Here is a 22,917-nt window from a genome sequence, read left to right on the forward strand (position 1 = left end):
TAATCCATGCTTCTAATTACAATTAGTATTATCTTCTTGATTGATGTGTGCTCTTATTGGATACATTTGTGAATGTGTATGGTGGGTTATGACGTAGTCTTGAATGGGTTCTACACTTTAGTTTAATTATCATTAGGTAGACAATTCATTCTTGATGTTGATAATCTATGCTTACAATTGTGATTTGTGATGATAATGTGACCACATCTATAATTACACTAATAAATTCCCCATTAATTGAAAGCATATGGTTAATTGCATGGGCTTAGTGGTGAATCCTAACCCTAAGACTCTCTTCCTATCTCTTTAATTCTTAGTTTAATGTCATTTCTATTTTCATGCTTTTAATTGAATTTTAGTTTAATCACTCCACCAAAATATTTTTCTCTCACACTCTTTCTCTCTCTTTCTCTTCTCTCTTTTACAATCTAATTAGCATTAAAATCAAGTTTAGTCCCAACATGTGTTCAATCCCTTGGGTTTGATCCCTTCTCACTTCATACTACATAGTATAAGTGTCTAGCGGTTTACAAATGTAAACTATGATGCCCGCTTGATACCATTTCCAAAACCAAAGTGTTGTGCATTATTTTGTGCACACACTCAGGTCGCATCATAATTTTGGCGCCATTGCCGGGGATTGACGGTTTAGTTGGAATTAAATTAGGCATTAGGGCTAATTTAATTGTTTTCTTAAAATTACTATTTTCTTACTAGTCCCCCTTGTTCAATTAGGTACTTGAAAAGAAAAGGAGCAAGCATTGGATTTTAGCACCTTTGTAACATTGTTGCTAGGGACTTTTGTAAGCTTCCTTGATTTTCTTTTATTATAATTGTTCAATTCTCTGTATGCTTGCGAGATAGCCCTTGTCGAGGCTATCACATTGTTTAAATTCTTGTCCAAGCATAAGCCCAAAAGGAGGCTATTACTTTCTTGATAGAAAGCATCGGCCCGTGTGGAGGCAATTTAATTTTGTGCATTGATATAACATGGGAGTATGGGAACATCGTATGTGGAGGTGGTGAATTGTTGTTGATTTTTGTTGTGGTTTGTTGTGAAGTTGTTGTGGTCTAATCTTGAATCATCCGTTCGGTGTTAGGAGGTAGTTCTAGGAGAATTCTTCCCATTCTTGATTATCTCACACTTAATAGAAAACCAATTTTAATATCTAGGGAATATGGATAATCTAGGTGAGTATTACCCTCTTAATGGGCATCCACCCTTGAGAATTCCCCATCCTAATGTGTTGCCACAACCCAATCAAGTGCAACAACCTCCAATAATGCCAATCCATCTTTAAGATCATGTAGTGTATCCCCCCAATCATCAATTATCTCTTCGGGATCACTACACTCCCAATGTATACAATGCATCAACATGCATCCGGTTGCCAAACTTTCGGGCAACCCATTATGAAATTAAGCCCGCAACCATCCAAATGTGCCCCATTTTCTATGGGGTAAACAATGAAGAACCATATAAACATTTGGATGAGTTTTTGGAAGTTTGTTCAACCGTGAAAATCACGGACCTTCCGGAAGAAGTCTTAAAAATGAAGCTTTTCCCTTTCACTCTTCGGGAAAAGGCTAAATATTGGTTCAATAACTTGAGGGCAAATTCAATCACATCTTGGGCTCAACTACAATATGAATTCCTAAAAAAAATTTACCCTACAAGTAGAACCGATGCTATGAGAGCTTCTATCCCTGAATTCTCCTAAAATGAGGGAGAACCTTTGCATGAAGCATGGGAGCGTTTGAACGATTTGTTACGGAAGTGTCCACATCACGACATTCCTAAGTGGCAATTAGTTCGTTGCTTCTATGAAAGCTTATCCGATACCCAAAAAGGTATGGTTGATGCTTCATGTGGAGGAGCCTATTTGGACAAAAATGAAGATGATGTGTGGCATCTTTTTGATCGCATGAGCGAAAATTCAATGCATCGTTCTTCATCGTCCCGATTTGGCTAAAACTTGAATGAAGGAGGGAAGAAAACCTCCAGTCTTTCTCAAGTGGAAAGTTCCATGGAAATTGCCGCCGAAGTCAAAAATCTTACTCAAAGGTTTGATAAATTTCTTTTGAGCCAAAACTCGGCAATTCAATCATCCAACTCTTTCCATTCTCAAAATGTGATGTGCATGACTTGCTCTAGTTATACTCACAATACTTTCAATTGTCCTCTTGGACAAGTTTTTCCGAGTGAGTATCAAGAACAAGTCAATGTTGTTTTCATTCATCCGGGAAGTAATCCAAATTTTAACTCCTGCAATTCTGGATGGAGTGATCCTAACTTTTCTTGGAGAAATCAAGGAGGAGGTATCATTCCTCCTATTCATAAAAATTCCCAAGAAAAGTATGTGCCTCCCCACCTCCGAAATGCAAATTCTCAAGCGTACTACTCTCCATCTTATCCTCTTCCAAATGTGAATCAATTCTCTAATTCTCATTCTTCAAATCATCAATCTTATTCTCATCCACCTCAAGAGCCTCCTAGGAATCCCACTTTTGAGGATAAGGTTTTAGAAGCTTTGGGTGATCTTCAAAAGGAAAATCAAGTGTTTCATTCACATTCTCAATCAATTGCAAAACTTGAAGCCCAAATTGGGCAAATGGCTAAATCAATAAAAGAGAAAGGGCCTATTCAACCTGAGATTAACCGAAAGGCATACTCCATTTCCACCTTGAGGAGTGCCAGAAAAATTAATAATAAAGTTGAGAGACCTAGTGAAATAAGTGTTCCAATGCAACCAAGTGTTAGCTCGTCTACAATTCCCAATTCCATTCCTACTTCACTAGAGTCAAATGGTCACATTAAGGAGCCAATTCCATCATTATCATCTTCCTCCCATATAGAGAAGCCTTATGAGCCAAAAGCTCCATTTCCTCAAGCTTTAAACTCTAATCCATTTTCGAGGCAAGAAGGAAAAATCCATGACATGATGGAAGTTTTTGAACAAGTTAAAATCAACCTTCCTCTTTTTTATGCTATTCGCCAAATTCCACCATATGCCAAGTTCTTGAAGGACTTGTGTACTCAAAAGAAGAAGAACAATGGACCAAGCCCAAAGAAAGTACTTCTCACAGAGCAAGTAAGCTCTATCATTAAGCTTAGCACCCCACCTAAGTTCAAAGACCCTGGCGCTCCAACCATCTCTTGTACCATAGGGAACCATGAGGTAAAAAGGGCACTTCTTGACTTAGGGGCTAGTGTTAACGTTATTCCTTACTCCGTGTATCTTCAATTAGGTTTGGGAAATCTTAAGCCAACTTCGGTAGTTATTCAACTCGCCGATAGGTCTACAAAACAACCAAGGGGAATTGTTGAGGACATCCTCATCAAAGTCGACAAATTCTATTTCCCGGTTGATTTTGTTGTGCTTGACACTGAGCCGGTTCCCAATCCTACCACTTACATTCCCATCATTTTAGGAAGACCATTTCTTGCCACCGCTAATGCGACAATCAATTGTAGGTCCGGCATTATGGACATCTTTTTTGGCAATATGATGGTTAAGCTTAATGTGTTTAACACGAGTCAACATCCTATCAATGAAGGCGAGTGTTTCATGGTGAATATCTTGGATGAAATTGTTGAAGAAGTCATTCCTTCCATTCCTTCTGAAGATCCGCTTGAGGCATGCCTCTCTCACTTCAACATGGACGCATTTGACATTGAAAGCTCCATATATGAAGTGAATTCTCTAATGGATTCCGTAGCCATCTTAGACTTCCCGCCATGGAAAAACTCAAAAGAACCTCTCCCTTCAATCGCAAGTACTCCTTCTTATCAAGAAGAGGAAGAAGTGGTAAGTACGCCAATGGCCAATTCAATTTATGAGGACATTCCTTATAATATTGAGCATGAAGTCATTGAGGCGACCTTAGTGAAGGAGGAGAAAGTGATCAATGTAGAAGTTGACAAAAATGATGAAAAGATTGAGTTTCTTAATAATCTAACCGAGCCTTTGAAAGACATTACCTTGCCAAGTGCAAGGCCGCTCATTATGGACTTTATTTTCAAAACCGTGGATGAGAGGAAACAAATTGCATCTTTCACCATTTCTTTCCAAATCATTCTTTTGGGAGATGTATTCATTGTTGCGAGAGAAGATCCATTTGGGAAAATAGATAAATGGATCAATGAGGATGTCTCATATCCAGTTTTTGATTCTTTCGACTAGTGAGTCGCCCCAACGTCTTGCTAGAGACGTTAAACACTAGTTGTTCGTAGAATTTTCAAAAAAAAAAAAAAAAAAATGCATTTTATTATTATTTTGTTTTCTTTTCTTTTTGTACATTTATGTATTTTTAAATTCAAAAAGAAAAAAAAAAAAATTTGTTGTGATAGGTAGAATAAGTTGGTATTTGATTTTATTTTAATTTTTAGTAGTATTATTTTAATTTTAATTTTTATATATATTTAATTTTAGTATATATATTTTTCTTTTTAGTTTTACTTAAAAAAAAAAAAAAAAATTAAGTTGGTAAGTGATTTTATTTTAATTTTATTTATTATTATTTTAATTTTTATCTATTTTTCATTTCAGTGTATATATTCTTTTTAGTTATTATTTTTTTTTTATTTATTTATTTTTAGTGTATATATTAAAAAATAAATAAATTAAAGAAGAAAAAAAAAAGAAGCAAAAGATGGATCACCATCTTGGCAGAGAGCAACAAAAAAATGTTCCAAGTAGATTGATCCCCCAATCACGTGGATCGATCCCTTTTTACCTATGTCGCCACTTTCTCATTCTACAGTGAAGGGCCAATTTTGTGTCTAAAATTATCGATCCCCTTAACTGATGGATCGAGCCCGTTAGCTTGCATTCCCATCTCTCTCTCGTCTGCATTCACTGCCAACCCTAAAATCTCTTAACCCAAGTTCTTCAAACCCTCGCTTTCTTCGACCATCCTCTCTATTCGATCCTCTCTGTTCTATCCTCTCTTGCGCCGTGTTGAAGAGGTCGTTCAACGGCGTCGCTGTTGGGTGGTGGGTTATTTCCCGACGATTTTACTTCGCCGTTCTCTGTTGCATCTGGGCTAGCGATCGCCGCTGGGTTTTTCTCCGAGATCGCGGCTGTACAACTTTCCAGCGTCGGCTGGGTCTTTCCGGCGGGTGTGTTAATCGCTGTATTTCTCCGACGAGGTTGGGTCGCCGAGATTACATCACCGCGGCTGGTTTTTCTTTTTCAGCGCGTTTGGCTTAGTTCTCTGGCGTCTGCGGCTGTTGGGTCGCCGAGATTACATCGTCGCGGTTGGTTCGTTCGCCGGCTTGTTCGCTTCACCTGCAGTTTAGGCGTTGGGTTGTGGATTTCGCCGACTGTGGGTTGCGTTTGAGGCTGTTGGGTAGAGATTTCGCCGGCTTGTTCGCTGCGCTGGCGACGCGGCTGTTCGTCTTCCGGCGTCGCCTCTATTCGTCTTTCTGGCGTCCCATCTGTTCGTTTTCCAGCGATTCGCGGCTGGGTTCGTCAACGATTCGCGGCTGGGTCGTTCTCCGGCGATCTCGGCTAGCACCGGCGATCTGTTTCATCCTCCGACGTTGCGACTGCTTCTTCTTCAGCGATTCCGGCGTCTGGTTCTTCCAACAGCGATCGCGGCGGCTCTTTCCGGCAATTCCGGCTGGGCTTAAATTCCGGCGCTGTTTGAGACTCGCCCTTTATTTTTCTGGCGTTGCAACTGGCTGTTCCCTCCAGCGATTTTGGCTAGATTTTGATTTGGTTTCTTCATCAATTTCGGCGGCTTTTGACTGGGTTTTCTCCGGCAAGTATGTGGGTAAGTGCTGATTTTGGCAAGTTTGGCAAGTTTGTGAGTTGTTAATTGGGTTCCAGATTCCATTTTTTTTATTTTTTATTTTTTATTTTTTTTATTTTTACATTGATGACTTAAAAAAAAAAAAAAAAAAACAGTTGAATTGTTGTTAAAAAAAAAAAAAAAGTGCATAAATTTTTGAATTGATGATTTAAAAAAAAAAAATATTTGTCATTGAAGTAGGGTTATTGATTTTGGACTACTTCCCATATATTTCAATCTTAAGAAATGACTCGTGTTTCTTCTTCCAAACGTTTCAAACCCTCCAAAGAGACTCCCAAAGTTGTGTGGCGCAACAAACTGGATTTTGAGACTACCTTCGACATTGAAGGTACGTTTCGCCACAATGACGTGACTGAATGGGCGGTGTTAGAATTTGAAAGGAGGCGTTTGTCCTGCCTTTTTAGACCAGCTGCAGAGGTTGTCTATCCCCGTATTGTGCGCCTGTTTTATCAGAATATGGAATGGTTTAGTGATGCACCGGACATATTAGTTACAACCATTGATGGTGTCCGAATTCACTTTGGTGTCTTAGACATAGCCCAGGCATTAGGGTGTCCACATTTGTGCCCCACTGACTTGCTAGCAGAGAATGGGGAGCTACGTTTTGGCAAATTCTCGAAAAAACCTACTGTGCATTCTATTGTTAAAGATATGTGTGACGGGAAGTATGGTGACAAGAAGAAGAAGAATTGTGCCAGCAAGTCCTCACTACCTAAGGATATGTGGTTTTTCGATCAGGTTCTGAAACGGAATGTTTTTCCAATAGGTCATAAGGTACAACGGGGACAAGAGTTCTTAATAGCGTTGTATGCTACCCACACTGGAACATGGTTTTCTGTTCCAGCTTTCGTCTTTAACCAGATGCATAAATACTGGAAGCATTTAATGGCGAGTGGGGATCCAAATGCGAAAAAATGGAAACTTCCGTTTCCGTATCTTATTACCCAGCTCCTTGTCCTTCGGCGCTTCGTGGTTGATAATGATGAGATCTCTGAGGCTCCACGGGTGACTTTTAGGCTAGCACAGTGGAACTTAAGCCTTTCTCATATGCCTAGTGCCAAGAAGGAAGGTGATGGCATGGTAGCAGGTACTAAAGAGGACGTGAATACCCTGGTTGAGGACGTTGTTGGGAGGTCTGAGGAGCAGATTGCTGATGGTGCTACTTATGAGATAGCACCGGCTGTGTCACCACATGCAAAGGAGTCTGCAGGGGTGACTAGGGCAGGGTTCAATGCCATTGTGGGGCAGTTGAGGACCGAGTTGGCTGAATCTCGAAAGCAGCACCACTACCCAGCGCATGCTACGAGATCTATATGAGATTGTTTCATCGAGTCTCCCACGCACTTCCACATTGCCACCTGATGCATGATTTCTTTTGTCTATTTTAAGCTGTTCAGATTTTTTGCAAAGTATCATTCCGTCTTGCTAGAGACGTTAAACTTAGCCCATTATTTATTTATTTATTTATTTTCTAGGTTGTATATACATGTTTTTTTTTTCTTTATTTCTTTTAAAATAAAATTAAAAAAAAAAAAAACAAAACAAAGCAAACAAAAAAAATAATAATAATAAAAAATAAAAAATTTCAAAAATATGTGTTCCCGTTATGCCCTTCTGCTTAGTTATGCATGTTTTCATCTTTTACAAAGGGCTTGATATCATATCTCTTTACATCTTATTCTATATTGTTTTAGAATGTATGCTTTACTTATCCCATTTGATATTTGATGTGAGTTGCTAGTGTGGCTTTTCTAGTAGGTTTTTGCATCCAAGTTTAGGGGAGACCTCTTTCGTCATGGATCATTGCCGGGCGTCATTAACTTTTGCTATCACGGTATACTCTTTCCATTTCTTTCATTGTTCTCATTGCACATTGAGGACAATGTGCAGTTTAAGTTTGGGGGTAAGGTAGCCTTGTTACATTCTACTTTAAGTTGAGCTTTAAATGCATGATTGAGATTTGAGATGTATTTGGCAATGATTTTGAACTTTTGAAGCATAGTACTTTTAAAAAACAAGTTGTTAAAGTCTAATACTTCTTGTATGCTCTAGGATGCCATTTAGGGGTAAATTTTTAATTTTTGATATCATGTTTGGTCTTGTGGTACACATCATCTTGTTGGTTGAAAATGCTTTGAGAGTTGATTCTAGAATTCTACACTTGCACTTGCGCACACTAGCATTCAATTTGTGGGGTACATGCTTAGTTGATTATTGTCTTGGTTTATTCCAATTGAGCTAGTATGCTTTGGAAGCTTTCATTCTTGATAAAATGACCTTGCAAAGAAAAAAAATAAAAGCACTCACCAAAGGTGAGGAAAAAAAAAAAAAAAACTGCATTCTTTCAACATGTCAACTGATTAAAAAGGAAGACAAGGAAAGAATGTAAGATGTATGATTAGTTTGAGTTCGTAGCCTAGTCATTCCGAGTTATTACGCCCTTAGGAGTGTCTTTACACTTAACGCCCTAAGACCATCTGGTTTGGGAGTCGTTGGCTCAACGCTTGTTACATGGGGTGAGTAGAGAGCTTAAGGAACTTGGACATTGCACATGGTCATACATATATATATATAAAATTGATGAAATCAAATAAAATAAAATAAAAATGTTTGATTGAATAACAAGGTTCATTCAATGTCTTGATATCTGGTACTATATCTGTATGCTAGTTTGAGGGTAAGGCTATGCCATTACTTTGATTTGCTAAGATAGCAACACATTTTGATACCGGTTCACTAAAAAAGGATGATAAAATTGATTCAATTTGCATGATTAACTTGCTTGATGTGTGGAGGACCATTTTTGCTTACATGATGTTGAAATATTGAGAATAGCTTAGAAATGGCAGAAATTTGCATACTTGAAGTAGTCTACTTTAAACACTTATTTGATATGTGTCGTTACTTCTCAAGTAAGAAAGAGCTGTTAATGTTTGTGGGTACCATTTATGAAAACCTTCACGAGACTTCACTCGTCCACTAGGGGTAACCTAGGGGTTTAAAAGGCTTGTTGCATATGCTAAATGCAACCGTGATCCCTACGAAAGTGGTGTTATCTTTATTTGCTTAATTAGTTCATAGTTGTATATATGTTTGTTTCATTTCCATGTTGTAGTTCATTGCTAGGGACTAGTAATATCTAAGTTTGGGGGTGTGATAAGTGCTTAAATGTTGCACATTTCAGCACCTAAGCTAGGGTATTTCAGTCTTTGCATCTATCTTAAGTTTATGTTTTAGTCCTAATTTATGTTTATGTGTATTTCAGGGCAATAAAGTTAAAATGAGTTAAGAACGGTCCAATTAAGCCTTTTTGGAGTTAAGCAAAGATTTTCAGAAAATGGCACAAAGCGGTCAATCTCGGGCCTTTGATGATGTTCCCAAAGATGGAGAAGCAAACCAAATAGCCCAGGGCAAAAATGGAGCTGAATAAGGCTTAAAGGAATTTTCCAACTCTGGGGGATCGATCCCCCAGGGTGGGGGATCAATCCCCCAGGACTTGGCAACATTGCATATTTTTATTTTAATGTTTGGGCTTATTTTGTAACCTAGTGGGCTTTAATAGGTTTATTACTTAAGCCCAGTGAGGCCCATTGTTTTTAGGGTTAGTATTTATTAGTTTAGTGATTTATTATTTGGGGAATGAAGTTTTGATTATTATTTTGAATCTGTATCGTGATATCGTTCTCTCTGGAAGAAAACGAAAGGAAGAAAAAAAAAGCGAGGGTTTCAAGAATATTTTTTTACAGAGGCTTTGTCTACAGTTGAAGGAAGAAGAAGAAGGGCCAAAAGATGGAGATAGGACTTGTTGACACCATGATCATCTCCTCCATGAGCTAGTTCTTCACTTAGGGCTTGGATGAGCCCTAAGTTCATGTAACCCTAACCTTTGTATTTCTTTTCTTGGGGAATTATTATGTTGTAATTAAATTGTATGGCCTTGCGATTTCTTAATATATACATGCTTGATTTGATAAATTAGGGTTTGTATTGATAAATTCTTCCATTGAAATCTCCAATTGATTGTATGTCTATGTATGATTAATTAGGGATTTTATTCTTCATTAGATGATTAGAATTTAGTTCTTCCATTGATTCTATATGAAAATTGCATGTCTAGGTGTGATTGATTTAGAATTATACTCTACACTAGATACTTCTTTTAGTTGTGTTTAGTGATGGCCATAGCATGAAACTTAGTTGATACAATTGTCAATTAATTTGATGGATAAAGGCTTAATCATAATAGATTGTTTTACAAATTAGCTTATTTGTCATTAGTTAATTGTAGTAAAGTAGGCAATCTGTGCTTGATTATTTTAATCCATGCTTCTAATTACAATTAGTATTATCTTCTTGATTGATGTGTGCTCTTATTGGATACATTTGTGAATGTGTATGGTGGGTTATGACGTACTCTTGAATGGGTTCTACACTTTAGTTTAATTATCATTAGGTAGACAATTCATTCTTGATGTTGATAATCTATGCTTACAATTGTGATTTGTGATGATAATGTGACCTCATCTATAATTACACTAATAAATTCCCCATTAATTGAAAGCATATGGTTAATTGCATGGGCTTAGTGGTGAATCCTAACCCTAAGACTCTCTTCCTATCTCTTTAATTGTTAGTTTAATGTCATTTCTATTTTCATGCTTTTAATTGAATTTTAGTTTAATCACTCCACCAAAATATTTTTCTCTCACACTCTTTCTCTCTCTTTCTCTTCTCTCTTTTACAATCTAATTAGCATTAAAATCAAGTTTAGTCCCAACACGTGTTCAATCCCTTGGGTTCGATCCCTTCTCACTTCATACTACATAGTATAAGTGTCTAGCGGTTTACAAATGTAAACTATGATGCCCGCTTGATACCATTTCCAAAACCAAAGTGTTGTCCATTATTTTTGTGCACACACTCAGGTCGCATCAATCATTAAGGGGTTTTCTCAGCTGATGCCGGTTATGTTTAAGGGCGGTGCGGACCCAATGGTAGCCGACAACTACATGGATCAAGTCGAAACTCAGTTGAACTCAATGGATGTGACAGAGGATCACTTGAAGATCATCCTAGCAACTTACAAGTTTGCTATGGATGCCAAGGTTTGGTGGAAGTCGATCACCAACCAGTATAAGATTGAAGAGATGAGTTGGGACAGGTTCAATGAACTGTTTTATGTGAAGTACTTTCCGCTTTCCAAAAGATGGGAGTTATAAGACCAGTTTCATAATCTTATTCAAGGGAACATGTCAGTGGCGGAGTATGAGAACAAGTTCACCTCACTCTCCCGTTTTGCTCCAGAAGTGGTGAGAGATGAAGCTAACAAGACTCGGAAGTTTGTCTCAGGTCTTAATGATCGAATGAGGCCGTTGATCATGGCACAGTTTATTAAGGTTTACTCTGAAGCAGTGGAAAGGGCTTTGATGCTGGAGGCTGACAATAGAGAGAAGGATGCAAGAAGAGAGCAATTGAAGCAAAAGAGGGGTGCAGGGCCATCCTCAGAGGGACTTTCTTGGAAAAGGAACAGGGGCAGTCCATCTTAGTTTCAGGGGTAACAGTCTACAAGATCTACTCCTACCACTCCTATGCTAGCTGGACTTGACAGGAGTGCAGTTATTTGTTATCAGTGTCAGCAGCCCGGACATTACAAGTCCAGTTGTCTGATGAGATTGTCTTCAGTTTCGTCAGCTCCGAAGGCTTGTTGTTGGTGTGGCCAGCAGGGTCACTTGATTCGTGATTGTCCGAGTCAGAGAGCAGGCACCATTAGTGGCAGAGGGTCACAGCAGAGGCTGTCACAATTGGCTACAGTTCAGTCAGGTTTCAGACCACCACCACCACAGCCTACTATGTCTTCACAAGGTTCACGATCAGTTAGGAGGGATACTCCTACTATGTCAGTGCAGCAGTCAGGTGTTCAGGTTGGCAGTCCTCAGGCACAGGTACCACAGGGACGTGTTTTTGCACTGGCACAGACCGATGCATCTTCTGGACTGTCAGTTCTTTGAGGTATATTTCCAGTGTTTGATTGTTGGGCCCGTGTTTTGTTTGACTCTGGTGCATCTTATTCTTTCATTTCATCATAATTTGCACTTGCATCGGGGTTAGAGGTTAGTTTCATGGATCGGGCGTTATGTGTTGATACGCCAGTTAGGGTTTCAGTGTCATTGAGCCGAGTTGTGCGGGATTGCTCCATTGTGATAGCCGGGCGGACCTTTGTGTTTGACCTTATCCTTCTGGAGATGACTAGCTTTGATGTCATTCTCGGGATGGATTGGTTGGCTTCATTTCATGCCACGATCGACTGTTACAGAGGAAGGGTTACAGTTTACACTCCCGAGGGAGACTGTTTCTTTTTCGTGGGAGATCGGAGTGATTCCCACATTTCATCGTTTTATGGAGTTCGTGGACGAAGTCATGGTGATTATTTCTTAGTTAGTCTTCTAGCCGAAGAAGATGATGTCGTGGGAGAAGTTTATCCGGCGATTGTTTGTGACTTCTTGGATGTTTTTCCAGAAGATTTGACAGAGTTGCCTCCACACCGAGGAGTGGAGTTCTCTATTGATTTGATGCCAGGTACCGCGTCGATTTCTATGGCACCATATCGAATGGCCCCAGTTGAATTGGAAGAATTGAAGAGGCAGCTTGATGATTTGAGGATGAAAGGTTTCATCCGACCGAGTGTGTCACCGTGGGGCCCACCGGTCTTATTTGCTAAGAAGAAAGATGGATCTTTGAGATTGTGCATTGATTACCGGAAGTTGAATCATGCCACCATCAAGAACAAGTATCCTTTGCCAAGGATAGATGATTTATTTGATCAGTTGAGGGGAGCCAGTTGTTTCTCGAAGATTGACTTGAGGTCTGGCTATTATCAGTTGCGAGTTAGGGATGAGGATATCCCTAAGACAGCATTCCGTACACGGTATGGACACTATGAGTTCCTTGTTATGCCTTTTGGCTTGACTAATGCGCCAGCGGCATTCATGGACTTGATAAACCGCGTCTTTCACGATTACTTGGACTAGTTTGTGGTAGTTTTCGTGGATGACATTCTTGTGTACTCACGAACTCGGGAAGATCACGAGGTCCATTTGAGTATTGTTTTACAGATTTTGTGGGAGCACCCATTGTATGCCAAATACGAGAAATATGAGTTTTGGCTACAAGAGGTGAAGTTTTTTGGGCATGTTGTTTCAGAAGGTGGAGTATCAGTTGATCCATCAAAGGTTGAAGTAGTTTTGACTTGGGAGCGACCCAAGAATGTGTTTGAGATCCGCAGTTTCCATGGTTTAGCGGGTTACTATCGGAGATTTGTGAAGTATTTCTCCCGTTTGGCAGCTCCTATGACCCGTTTGACCCGGAAAGGGGTCAAGTTTGTCTGGAATGAGGCCTGTGATTCATCTTTTCAGGAGTTGAAGATGAGATTGACTACAGCTCCAGTGTTGGTGATACCTGAGCGTGGCTTGGGTTATGTGATCTATTGTGATGCTTCACGTGACGGGTTGAGATGTATGTTGATGCAGGATGGTAGAGTAGTGGCTTATGGGTCTCGACAGTTGAAGACTCATAAGTACAACTACCCTACTCATAACCTGGAGTTAGTGGCAGTTGTATTTGCCTTGAAGTGTTGGAGATATTACTTGTATGGTGAGAGATTCGAGGTATTTTCAGATCACAAAAGTCTCAAGTACCTTTTCTCCCAAAAGGACTTGAACAACAGACAGAGGCGATGGGTCGAATTCTTGGAGGACTACAATTTTGACTTGCAGTATCATCCGGGCAAGGCGAATGTGGTAGCGGATGCCTTAAGCCGGAAATCTCGTGGAACTTTGGCCAGTTTAGCTATTCGGAAGTGGAAGATGCTTGAATATCTGGCATAGATGGGATTACAGTGTTGTGATGATGATGCTTGCAGTGAGTCGGCATTCTTATTTAGTCTTGTGGCTCAGCCTACTCTTGTTATACGAGTGATTGAGTCACAGAGACAGGACCCGGACTTAGATGCCATCCACGCTTTGATCTCTAGTGGTGAGACAGTGAAAGATTGGGCCTTGCATACAGATGGGGGTCTACGGTTCAGGGGTTTGTTGGTGGTTCCCACATGTTATCGTGAGGACGTCCTATGGGAGTTTCACACTTCCCGCTTTGCAGTTCATTCAGGTGGTACTAAAATGTATCACAATTTGAGACGTTAGTATTGATGGAGCGGGATGAAGAATGATGTTGCACAGTTTGTGGCTAGATGCCTTACTTGTCAGCAGGTGAAGGCCGAGCATCAGAGGCCAGCAGGTTTGTTGCAACCATTACCTGTGGCGCAATGGAAATGGGAGCATATTGCTATGGATTTTGTGACAGGTTTTCTAAGGTCAAGAATGGGCAATGAGACCGTATGGGTCATCATTGACAGATTGACCAAGACGGCTCACTTTTTGCCTATTAAGGCAACAGATGATGCAGAGAAGCTTGGTGTTCTTTATGTGAAAGAGATTGTAAGGTTGCATGGAGTTCCTGTAACCATTGTGTTAGATAGGGATGCTAAGTTCACTTCGAAGTTCTGGGAAGGACTGCAAGTAGCGTTTGGTTCAGCGTTGCATCTTAGTACGGCATTCCATCCACAGACGCACGGTCAATCGGAGCGTACTATCCAGATTTTGGAGGATATGCTTCGGGCATGTGTGCTTGACTTGGGTGGTAGTTGGGAGGATCACCTTCCACTTATTGAGTTTGCCTACAACAACAGTTATCAAGCGAGTATCCAGATGGCTCCATTTGAGGCGTTGTATGGTAGACCTTGTAGGTCTCCTGTTTGTTGGACTGAGGTCTGCCTTAGGACCCGACATTGTACTCGAGACTACTGAGAAGATTAAGTTGATAAGACAGAGGTTACTTACAGCTCAGAGCCGATAGAAGAGCTGCGGATAAGCGGAGACGACCGTTATCCTTTGAGGTGGGAGACCATGTTTTTCTACGGGTTTTTCCACGGAAGGGATTGATGAGATTCAGAAAAAGTGGCAAGTTGTGGCCACGATTTATTGGACCGTTTGAGATTTTGGACCGAGTAGGAGAGGTTGCCTACAGGCTTGCTTTGCCACCACAGTTGGATTGGGTCCACAATGTTTTCCATGTATCGATGTTACGGAAGTACGAACCGGATTCATCTCACATTTTGAGTTGGGTAGATGTGGACATTGATGAGGATGTTTCCTACGAGGAAGGACCAGTTCAGATCCTTGACACTCAGCAGAGGGTGTTGAGGAACAAGACGATACCAATGGTGAAAGTCCTTTGGAGACACCACCGAGTCGAGGAGGCTACTTGGGAGCTCGAACAGGAGGTTTGGTCTAAGTACCCAGCGTTGTTTTCTTCCTCAGGTATGTCTTGATTTTGAGGACGAAATCTTTTTAAAGTTGGGGAGAATGTGATGTCTGTGTAAGTATATGTGTATTGTGTGATGTATATTGAGTAAAAGAAAAAGAGAAAACAAATTAAAATTTTGGTGGGACCCACCACCACACCCAAAAAGGGTTTGAGACCACAATTGGTCTCCATTTTTCTTCTTTCCCGTTGGCCCTTCCTTCTGTCTCTATTTCTTGATTTTTCTTTTTCTTTTTGAACTCAAACTTCATTTTTAGATTACTCCTCCACCTTTTGTCGGATTGAGGTGTCGTTTGAGGCAAAACGAAGCTCGTGTTAAGCTCTACACATCCATACAAGCAATTTTAGATTTTGTGCCCCTTTGGATTTCGAATCTTGAGACCCATTTTCTAGGGTTTTGGTGCAATCTTGAGGTAGGGGCCCTTAATTCATGAAATCTTGTACCTTAGTGAGTTAATTGCCTCTAATTGTTGTTTAATTTGATTAGTTGTTTAAAATCTAGAGAATTGTTGATATTTATGCATATATGTTAGTTGTGTGACTATATTTGTTGATTGTTCTATATGAAGCATGTTTAGGACTTGATTATATATGTTCATTGTGCTAGAACTTGTTATGTATAAGCATGTTATGACTTTCTTGATTATTCTTGCGAATTATGCCATGTTGCTTAAATTGGATAAAGTATGGAATGATGAACTTGTGTATGTCATTGAGGTATTCATGCATTAACATTGGGCAAGAAAAGGGAAAGAATTGATTTACTTCAAAAAGGGGAAATTTCGGGAAAGTATTTTTGATGATATGATTTTATGCGAAACCCGGTCGCTGCGGGGTTACCAACGGGCCGGAGGTTAATATAGCCTAGAGGGGACTAGGGAGTCGCCCTAGTGTGGTTGAGCTAGCTGGGCCCCATAATGACGCCGCGGGGTTACCAAGGGTCAGGGACACTAGCCAATTCTCCTCTCATGTCGCGGCGGGGTTACCAAAGGACGGGCTGTATTAACGTTTAAAAGTGATGGTTTTGAGAATGAAAATGGGGAGTGTCATTGACATGCATTGCATTGCATTGTTTATAATTGGAATTGAATTGTATGTTGTATTTGATCCCCTACGTTGTATGATTCCTATCTCCCATTGGCCTATGCTTTGCTTGAATTCACAAGGACACAAGATTTGTGTCTTAAGTGTTACCTACTGAGCATATAGCTTACCCTACTATTTATACATATTTTTCAGGTCTTGGAAAAGAACCGATGGACGACAATCTACCCCAACTTTGAAAGTTGCTAGAGGAGCATTTTCCTTGTTATTTTGTAGTAGACTACTCCTTTGTTCATTCCTCATTTTTGTAAAATTCCAAAGGTGTAATAATGTAAATTTTTTTTGAAGAACCATGATCATGTAATACACTTATGATACTTGATGACATATGGGATGCGAACTTGATGATATGTAACTTGTTGATGAATGGAAGGATAATCCTAGCTTGAAGCATTGTCTAGATTAATATGTTGTATCATTATCTTTTGTTGCCGTGAATTCGGAAATTAGTTGCATGATAGGTTAAATATGCATTTAAACAGGTTGCGGTAGGTCCATTTTTAGGGGAGGTTATGCCGAATTTAAAAAAAAAAATTTCTTGGCATCAGTTAGGGTCGTTACAATAATATCATACGGTTTATTCATTAACAAAGAGTAAATAATTTATTTATTTTCACATTTTACTTATATTTTGTTTGATATCTTTTTCTTATAATCATTATTATTTTTTTTATTCTCTTTTGACTTTAATTATATATATATATATATATATATATAATATTATAAAAATTATATTTTTATCGGATCGTATCGAATTATCTGATCGAATATCCGTTTATTAACAAATCGAATTCGGATTGATTTACGAAAAATATCCATCGGATTGGATTGAGTAAAATGTTTATCGGATTCGGATCGAATCAGATCTAATCCGGTTTGAATTCGATCCATTTACAGGTGTACATAGAGGCGCTCGAGATTATGTCAAATTGGAGAAGATATACGGTGCGTCCGGCATGCGATGTCATTTGTATGCCTCACCAATAAAAATACATCATTTTATGAAATTGTTTTCATTTATTTATAAAAATTACTCTCAACCAATCACCTGTATGACTGCTGCATCCAACATCTACTCCAACATCTACTCGTGAGGTAAAAATAGTGAACTAGCTTCGATTAATTATAGAAAAAGAAAAAGTAAATAGCCTTTGTTCTTAATTTCAATGTTTACACGACGTTAAAAATATAGTGCCTGGTGCGTGATAGGCTTCTCCTATAAGTGAATTATCTATTTTTTAATAAATCCTAACTATTGCGATTCTCCATTCTCCTCCATTATGCAATTTTTCCATTGGTAAACGCAAATATTCCAAAATCAAGAAAGGCCATTGGGTTGAAAAAATAAAAGATTTCAAAGTAATCCCAGAACTATAAATAATTCTCATATTATTCCATATTTGTGACATGTAAATTTCTTACACATACATATCGGCTTCAATATTTAGGCTTGTCGGGTTTTGTAATTCGGGGCGGGTTATGGTTGGACTTCGAGTTGCATGACACATTAACCTAAGCCCAGTCTAAAATCAAATCGGTTCTTAATTTTCAACCCAAGCCCATATGTACTCTGAAATTTTCAGGGTTGGCCCAAGTTGCTTCATCCACCCATGATCTATAAACCCCTTTCCTTCTTCATCTCTGAAATCTTGAATAAAGCTATTTGAAATTTATTCATCTGAGGAAGATCGAAGTAAACTAATTTTTTCGCTGCGCAAAGAATATTGTTCAGAGAATTATACCCATGTTTCTTAAACCAATAAAATTGGAAATTTATTCTGCTTTTAATAATTTTCATAATTTGAAATTTGTGCATCCAATTAAACAATCTTTTCCTTTCATCATTTTCTCCAATTTAAAATTTCAATTATTCACTTTCATCGAAATCAATGGCCTCCAAGAAGATTCAATAGGCTCAAGCAAGAATGTTAAAGTTGACAAGAATCTATCTTTCCAAGAATGGAGAAATGTCTATGACATATTCGAAACAATGTCTCTGTGAAAGCCCAGACTCAGACAGAGTTTCAACTACATTATCAATAGCTTGCTCTATGCCACTTCTAGTGAGCACATTGTTAGCTGCTTTCTCTCCCTGGCATTTTCAAAGTTACTACCACCAAAGGCAGAGGTTAACTTTCTCTCTCTCTCTCTCTCTCTCTCTTTCTCTCTCTATTTTTATTGTCCATTTTAATTTAGAACAATTTTAAAGTTGCCCTCAAGGAGGAAAAAGAATCCAGAACTCAGTTTAGTTAGACTAAGTATTCTACCCCTTTAAAATATAGAAATTAAATATTGTTTGAGCTAAAGTCTTGATCACCTTTTCATTAGTATATATATATATTTTCTCATTAGAAATGACGAAGAATGTGAAATCTCTTTCTCCATCCAGATATTCAAAATATTGTGGCAAGCAATATTTCCACTTTGGGATTCGCAATTTCTTAGAACCAATTCTTTCCTCTTGACCATTTCTTAAGCGTTCACCAAATTACTTTAGATGTCAACTTCTATTCAATTGCCGAATGGCACTACCCACATTGCCATGGCGTGGAATACTAATCTACCCGTGTTTTCTTTTATCTTCTTCTTACCGTTTACATTTGATTATAGGAATTTAAAATTTTAGCTCATTCAAAAAGTCATTTCAAGCAGTTTTCTAATCAATTTAGTTGACCTCTTCAATACAGTCTGTTGCTGTTTACTTTTCTTGTTGCTGTTTACTTTTCTTGTTGCTATAAACCCCAGATGAAATGGGTTATGATGCTAAGACCAGTTCTTGTTTTTGTTATTAACGCGAAATTCTATTTTAAAAAAAAAATAATCTATAGGATGGGTATGACCCTCAGCTCTAATTCTTACCTTGAATCTGTAAAGCCGAATTTCTTGTCTTCATTTTGTTTGAAATAATCGTCGACGTTGACCTATTATCATGGACGTATGTTTAGAGTTTATTCAATTGAAAACTAAATTAATTGTGAACATGATTAAACTAAACTTTTTGAAAATGATCACAGAATATGTAATTGTCCAATGTGCGGTCCAAATCCTACCAACTTTAACTTGAAATGACATGCCAACAACTTGAAACAAATATGGCCTAGTATTTTTTGGTGATAGCTTGCTGATTGAGAACACATTAGTGTCTATCATTTGTGGATAACGAAAGATCAATTCAACTAATTAAACAAATGCCGGCTCAGGCCGTCGCTTTTGAAAATTAATTTCAGTACTCGGTCATCTCAATTTCAACTACAATGTATAGTTTATGCTTATATATAGAGATATAAAGTACAAACCAAGTCACAGGTCCCATTAGTGTCTAACCAAAGTTTCAAGTTTTGAAGGAACAATGAAGCTCATTAATGGGGTTCCTGTTCTTCATTTGATCTTGCTTGCATGGTGTCTTTTGGCATTCCAGGCTAGACCAGCATCTGTTGGGAGGTCCACCTATATCGTCCACATGGACAAGTCTCACATGCCCAATACCTTTGCTAGCCACCACCACTGGTACTCCACCACTGTTGATTCCATAAAATCAGCCGGTCACACAACATCAACCGGTCATCAATCCAAACCAGAGCTTGTCTACACTTATGATAATGCATTTCATGGTTTCAGTGCACTGTTGTCTCAAGATGAACTAGAGACTCTAAAGAATTCCCCAGGGTTTGTCTCAGCTTATAGTGATAGAGAAGTCACACTTGATACCACCCACAGCCTTGATTTCCTCTCCCTCAATCCTTTTAGTGGCCTATGGCCAGCTTCAGACTTTGGCAAAGACGTCATCATTGGTGTCGTCGACACCGGTGTTTGGCCTGAGAGCAAAAGCTTCAATGACAAAGGAATGACCCCAGTCCCCTCTAGGTGGAAGGGTAAGTGTGACGAAGGACAAGAGTTCAATTCCTCATTGTGTAATTTGAAACTCATTGGAGCTAGATACTTTAACAAAGGTATTATAGCTGCAAATCCGAACATCACAATCAGCACGAACTCTGCAAGGGACACTCAGGGCCACGGCACGCACACTTCCTCCACAGCTGCTGGAAATTATGTGGAAGGCGCTTCATACTTTGGCTATGCAAACGGGATAGCAAAAGGGGTTGCCCCCAGTGCTCGGGTGGCCATGTATAAGGTCATTTTTGATGAAGGACGGTATTCTTCTGATGTCCTCGCGGGTATGGACCAGGCTGTAGCTGATGGCGTCGACGTGATATCGATTTCAATGGGTTTCGATGAGGTACCTCTGTATAAGGATCCTATTGCCATAGCTTCCTTTGGAGCCATGGAGAAGGGTGTGGTTGTGTCATCTTCAGCTGGCAATGCTGGCGCCTCTCTTGGACAATTGCACAATGGGATCCCATGGGTCTTGACCGTCGCAGCAGGCTCAATCGACCGGTGGTTTGCTGGAACCTTAACTCTAGGAAATGGTTTAACAATCACCGGATGGAGCATGTTCCCAGCAAATGCTTTGGTGTTAGATCTCCCTCTCATTTACAACAAGACTCTGTCTCCATGCAATTCAACTGCATTGTTGTCTGAAGCCCCTAATCGTGGCATCCTCATATGCGATGGCACTGGGACATTTTATAGCCAATTAGACACTGTCTCACAGTCAAATGTGGCCGCAGCTATATTTATCTCTGATGATCCTGAAGTACATGAATTCAATGATTTCTACATTCCTGGAGTTGTGATTCGCTCTAAAGATGCCACAGCTGTGATAAAATATGCTGAGAGTGGAAATAGATCAACAGCGAGCATGAAGTTCCAACAGACCATTGTAGGGACAAAGCCTGCCCCTGCTGTTGCTTCATACACTTCAAGAGGTCCTTCCCCGAGCTATCCAGGCATCTTGAAACCGGACGTAATGGCACCTGGGACACTAGTTTTAGCATCATGGATTCCAAACGGTCCAGCAAGTGCTATTGGCTCAAATATTGTGTTGTCCGGTGATTACAATATTGTCTCTGGGACATCCATGTCTTGTCCTCATGCTTCGGGCATCGCTGCGCTCTTAAAAGGCGCACACCCAGAATGGAGTCCAGCTGCTATTAGGTCTGCCATGATGACCACAGCCAACCCTTTTGACAACACTCACAATCCTATCCGAGACACTGGCCTAAATTTCCAAATTGCTTCACCTCTAGCCATGGGGGCAGGTCAGGTTGTTCCTAATCAAGCACTTGATCCAGGTCTTATCTACGATGCTACTCCACAGGACTATGTGAATCTTCTCTGCTCAATGAACTTCACTAAGAATCAAATCTTTACCATCACAAGATCACACAGTTACGGTTGCTCAGGCCCGTCTTCTGACCTTAATTACCCATCCTTTATTGCTTTGTACACTAATGAAACAGGTATACTGGTTCAGAAATTTCCAAGGACTGTCACGAATGTTGGCAATGCCACGGCCACTTATATAGCTAAGGTTGAAGCACCAAAAGGCTCTGTAGTCACAGTTTCACCGAACACACTGGCTTTTGAGAAGATGTATGAGAAGAAGAGCTACTCTTTGACTATACGGTATATGAGTGACAAGAATAGGACGGTTACTTTTGGTTCTATAATTTGGGTAGAAATTAGTGGTAAGCATAGTGTGAGGAGTCCTATAGTGGTGTCACCTATTATCAATGTTTGGTAGGTCCTTGTTTGAATTGTGCATGGGATAATAAGGAATTTCCATTTCGAGTGTGTTAATGTCACATGAAGATTTGTGTCCACAGAAATACTATTTAAGTTCCTTTTGAAACTTGAAAATAAAGCTTTTGGCATGACCACTGTTGGACGCGAAAAATAACTCGTCTCTCTACCTTTCATCATTTTCTCCAATGTAAAATTTCAAAATTCCACTTTGGTTCAAATCAATGGCCTCCATGAAGATTTGGAAGGGTTAAACAAGAATGTCAGAGTTGTCAGCAATCTATTTTCCATTGCCGGAAGCGACGAAATGGCTTGACATATTTGAAACAAGGTATCTATGAAGCCTGGACTCGGACATAATTCAACTTCATTATCAATAGCTTGCTCCATGCTACTGCTAACGAGCACATCTATAGCTGCATTCTCTTCCTGGCGTATCCAATAAAAAATTATATTATATATATTAGATTGAATTATAAAAAAACTTAAAATCGTAAAACCGAACTGAACCAGATTGTGAGAAAACGGTTTGATTCTATTGATTTCACAGTTCGGTTCGGTTTTACATTTTTTGAAACCGTGACAAACAATTTGGTTTCGAAATAATCCCAAATCGTTTCAATTCGATATGTGTACATTCCTAATTTGTAAAATTGAATTACTATTTATTCACACACATTTACAAATACTCATTATGAGATTCAATCTCTCACCTTCCATTTAAGGACAACGAGGTTGGCATTTTGTCTCCATAACCTTGACCTAGAACCTCAACCATTTCAAGTCGAGGTTTATTGAATTGAAAATTGCAAAATGTGAAAATGATTTAATTGAAGATCTTGAAAATGATGACAGAATATGTAATTGTCCAATATGGGGTCCAGAGCCTTCCAACCTTGACTTGAAATGGCATGCCAACAACTTGAAAACTATTTTTGGTGGCAGCCTGTCCATTCAACGCATAGGGGGCGCCTT

General features: G+C 39.3%; 2 protein-coding genes, 1 long non-coding RNA gene and 1 pseudogene across 3 annotated transcripts; 3 read left to right on the forward strand and 1 right to left on the reverse strand.

Annotated features, from left to right (window-relative positions):
* Positions 1-1,696: 1,696 nt before the first annotated feature.
* On the reverse strand, positions 1,697-1,795 carry LOC132280541 (small nucleolar RNA R71; annotated as a pseudogene).
* Positions 1,796-4,197: 2,402 nt separating this feature from the next.
* LOC132277273 (uncharacterized) lies at positions 4,198-9,792 on the forward strand. The gene is made up of 2 exons (XR_009471004.1): positions 4,198-5,778; positions 9,083-9,792. It is a non-coding gene; the product is annotated as an uncharacterized LOC132277273 (long non-coding RNA).
* Positions 9,793-11,405: 1,613 nt separating this feature from the next.
* On the forward strand, positions 11,406-14,203 carry LOC132277725 (uncharacterized). The gene is made up of 2 exons (XM_059779568.1): positions 11,406-11,713; positions 14,176-14,203. The coding sequence occupies exons 1-2, from the start codon at positions 11,406-11,408 to the stop codon at positions 14,201-14,203; spliced, it is 336 nt and encodes a 111-aa protein (XP_059635551.1).
* A 3,693-nt stretch (positions 14,204-17,896) lies between these two features.
* LOC132276574 (subtilisin-like protease SBT3) lies at positions 17,897-22,085 on the forward strand. Its single transcript, XM_059778054.1, has one exon. It carries the CDS (start codon positions 19,649-19,651, stop codon positions 21,941-21,943), a length of 2,295 nt encoding a protein of 764 aa, XP_059634037.1. The 5' UTR covers positions 17,897-19,648; the 3' UTR covers positions 21,944-22,085.
* The last annotated feature ends 832 nt before the right edge of the window (positions 22,086-22,917 follow it).

The sequence above is a fragment of the Cornus florida genome, unplaced genomic scaffold (genome assembly GCF_030987335.1).
Source record: "Cornus florida cultivar Cherokee Brave unplaced genomic scaffold, ASM3098733v1 CherokeeBrave_3.0.0_Hap2_Chr10, whole genome shotgun sequence".
NCBI lineage: Eukaryota > Viridiplantae > Streptophyta > Magnoliopsida > Cornales > Cornaceae > Cornus > Cornus florida.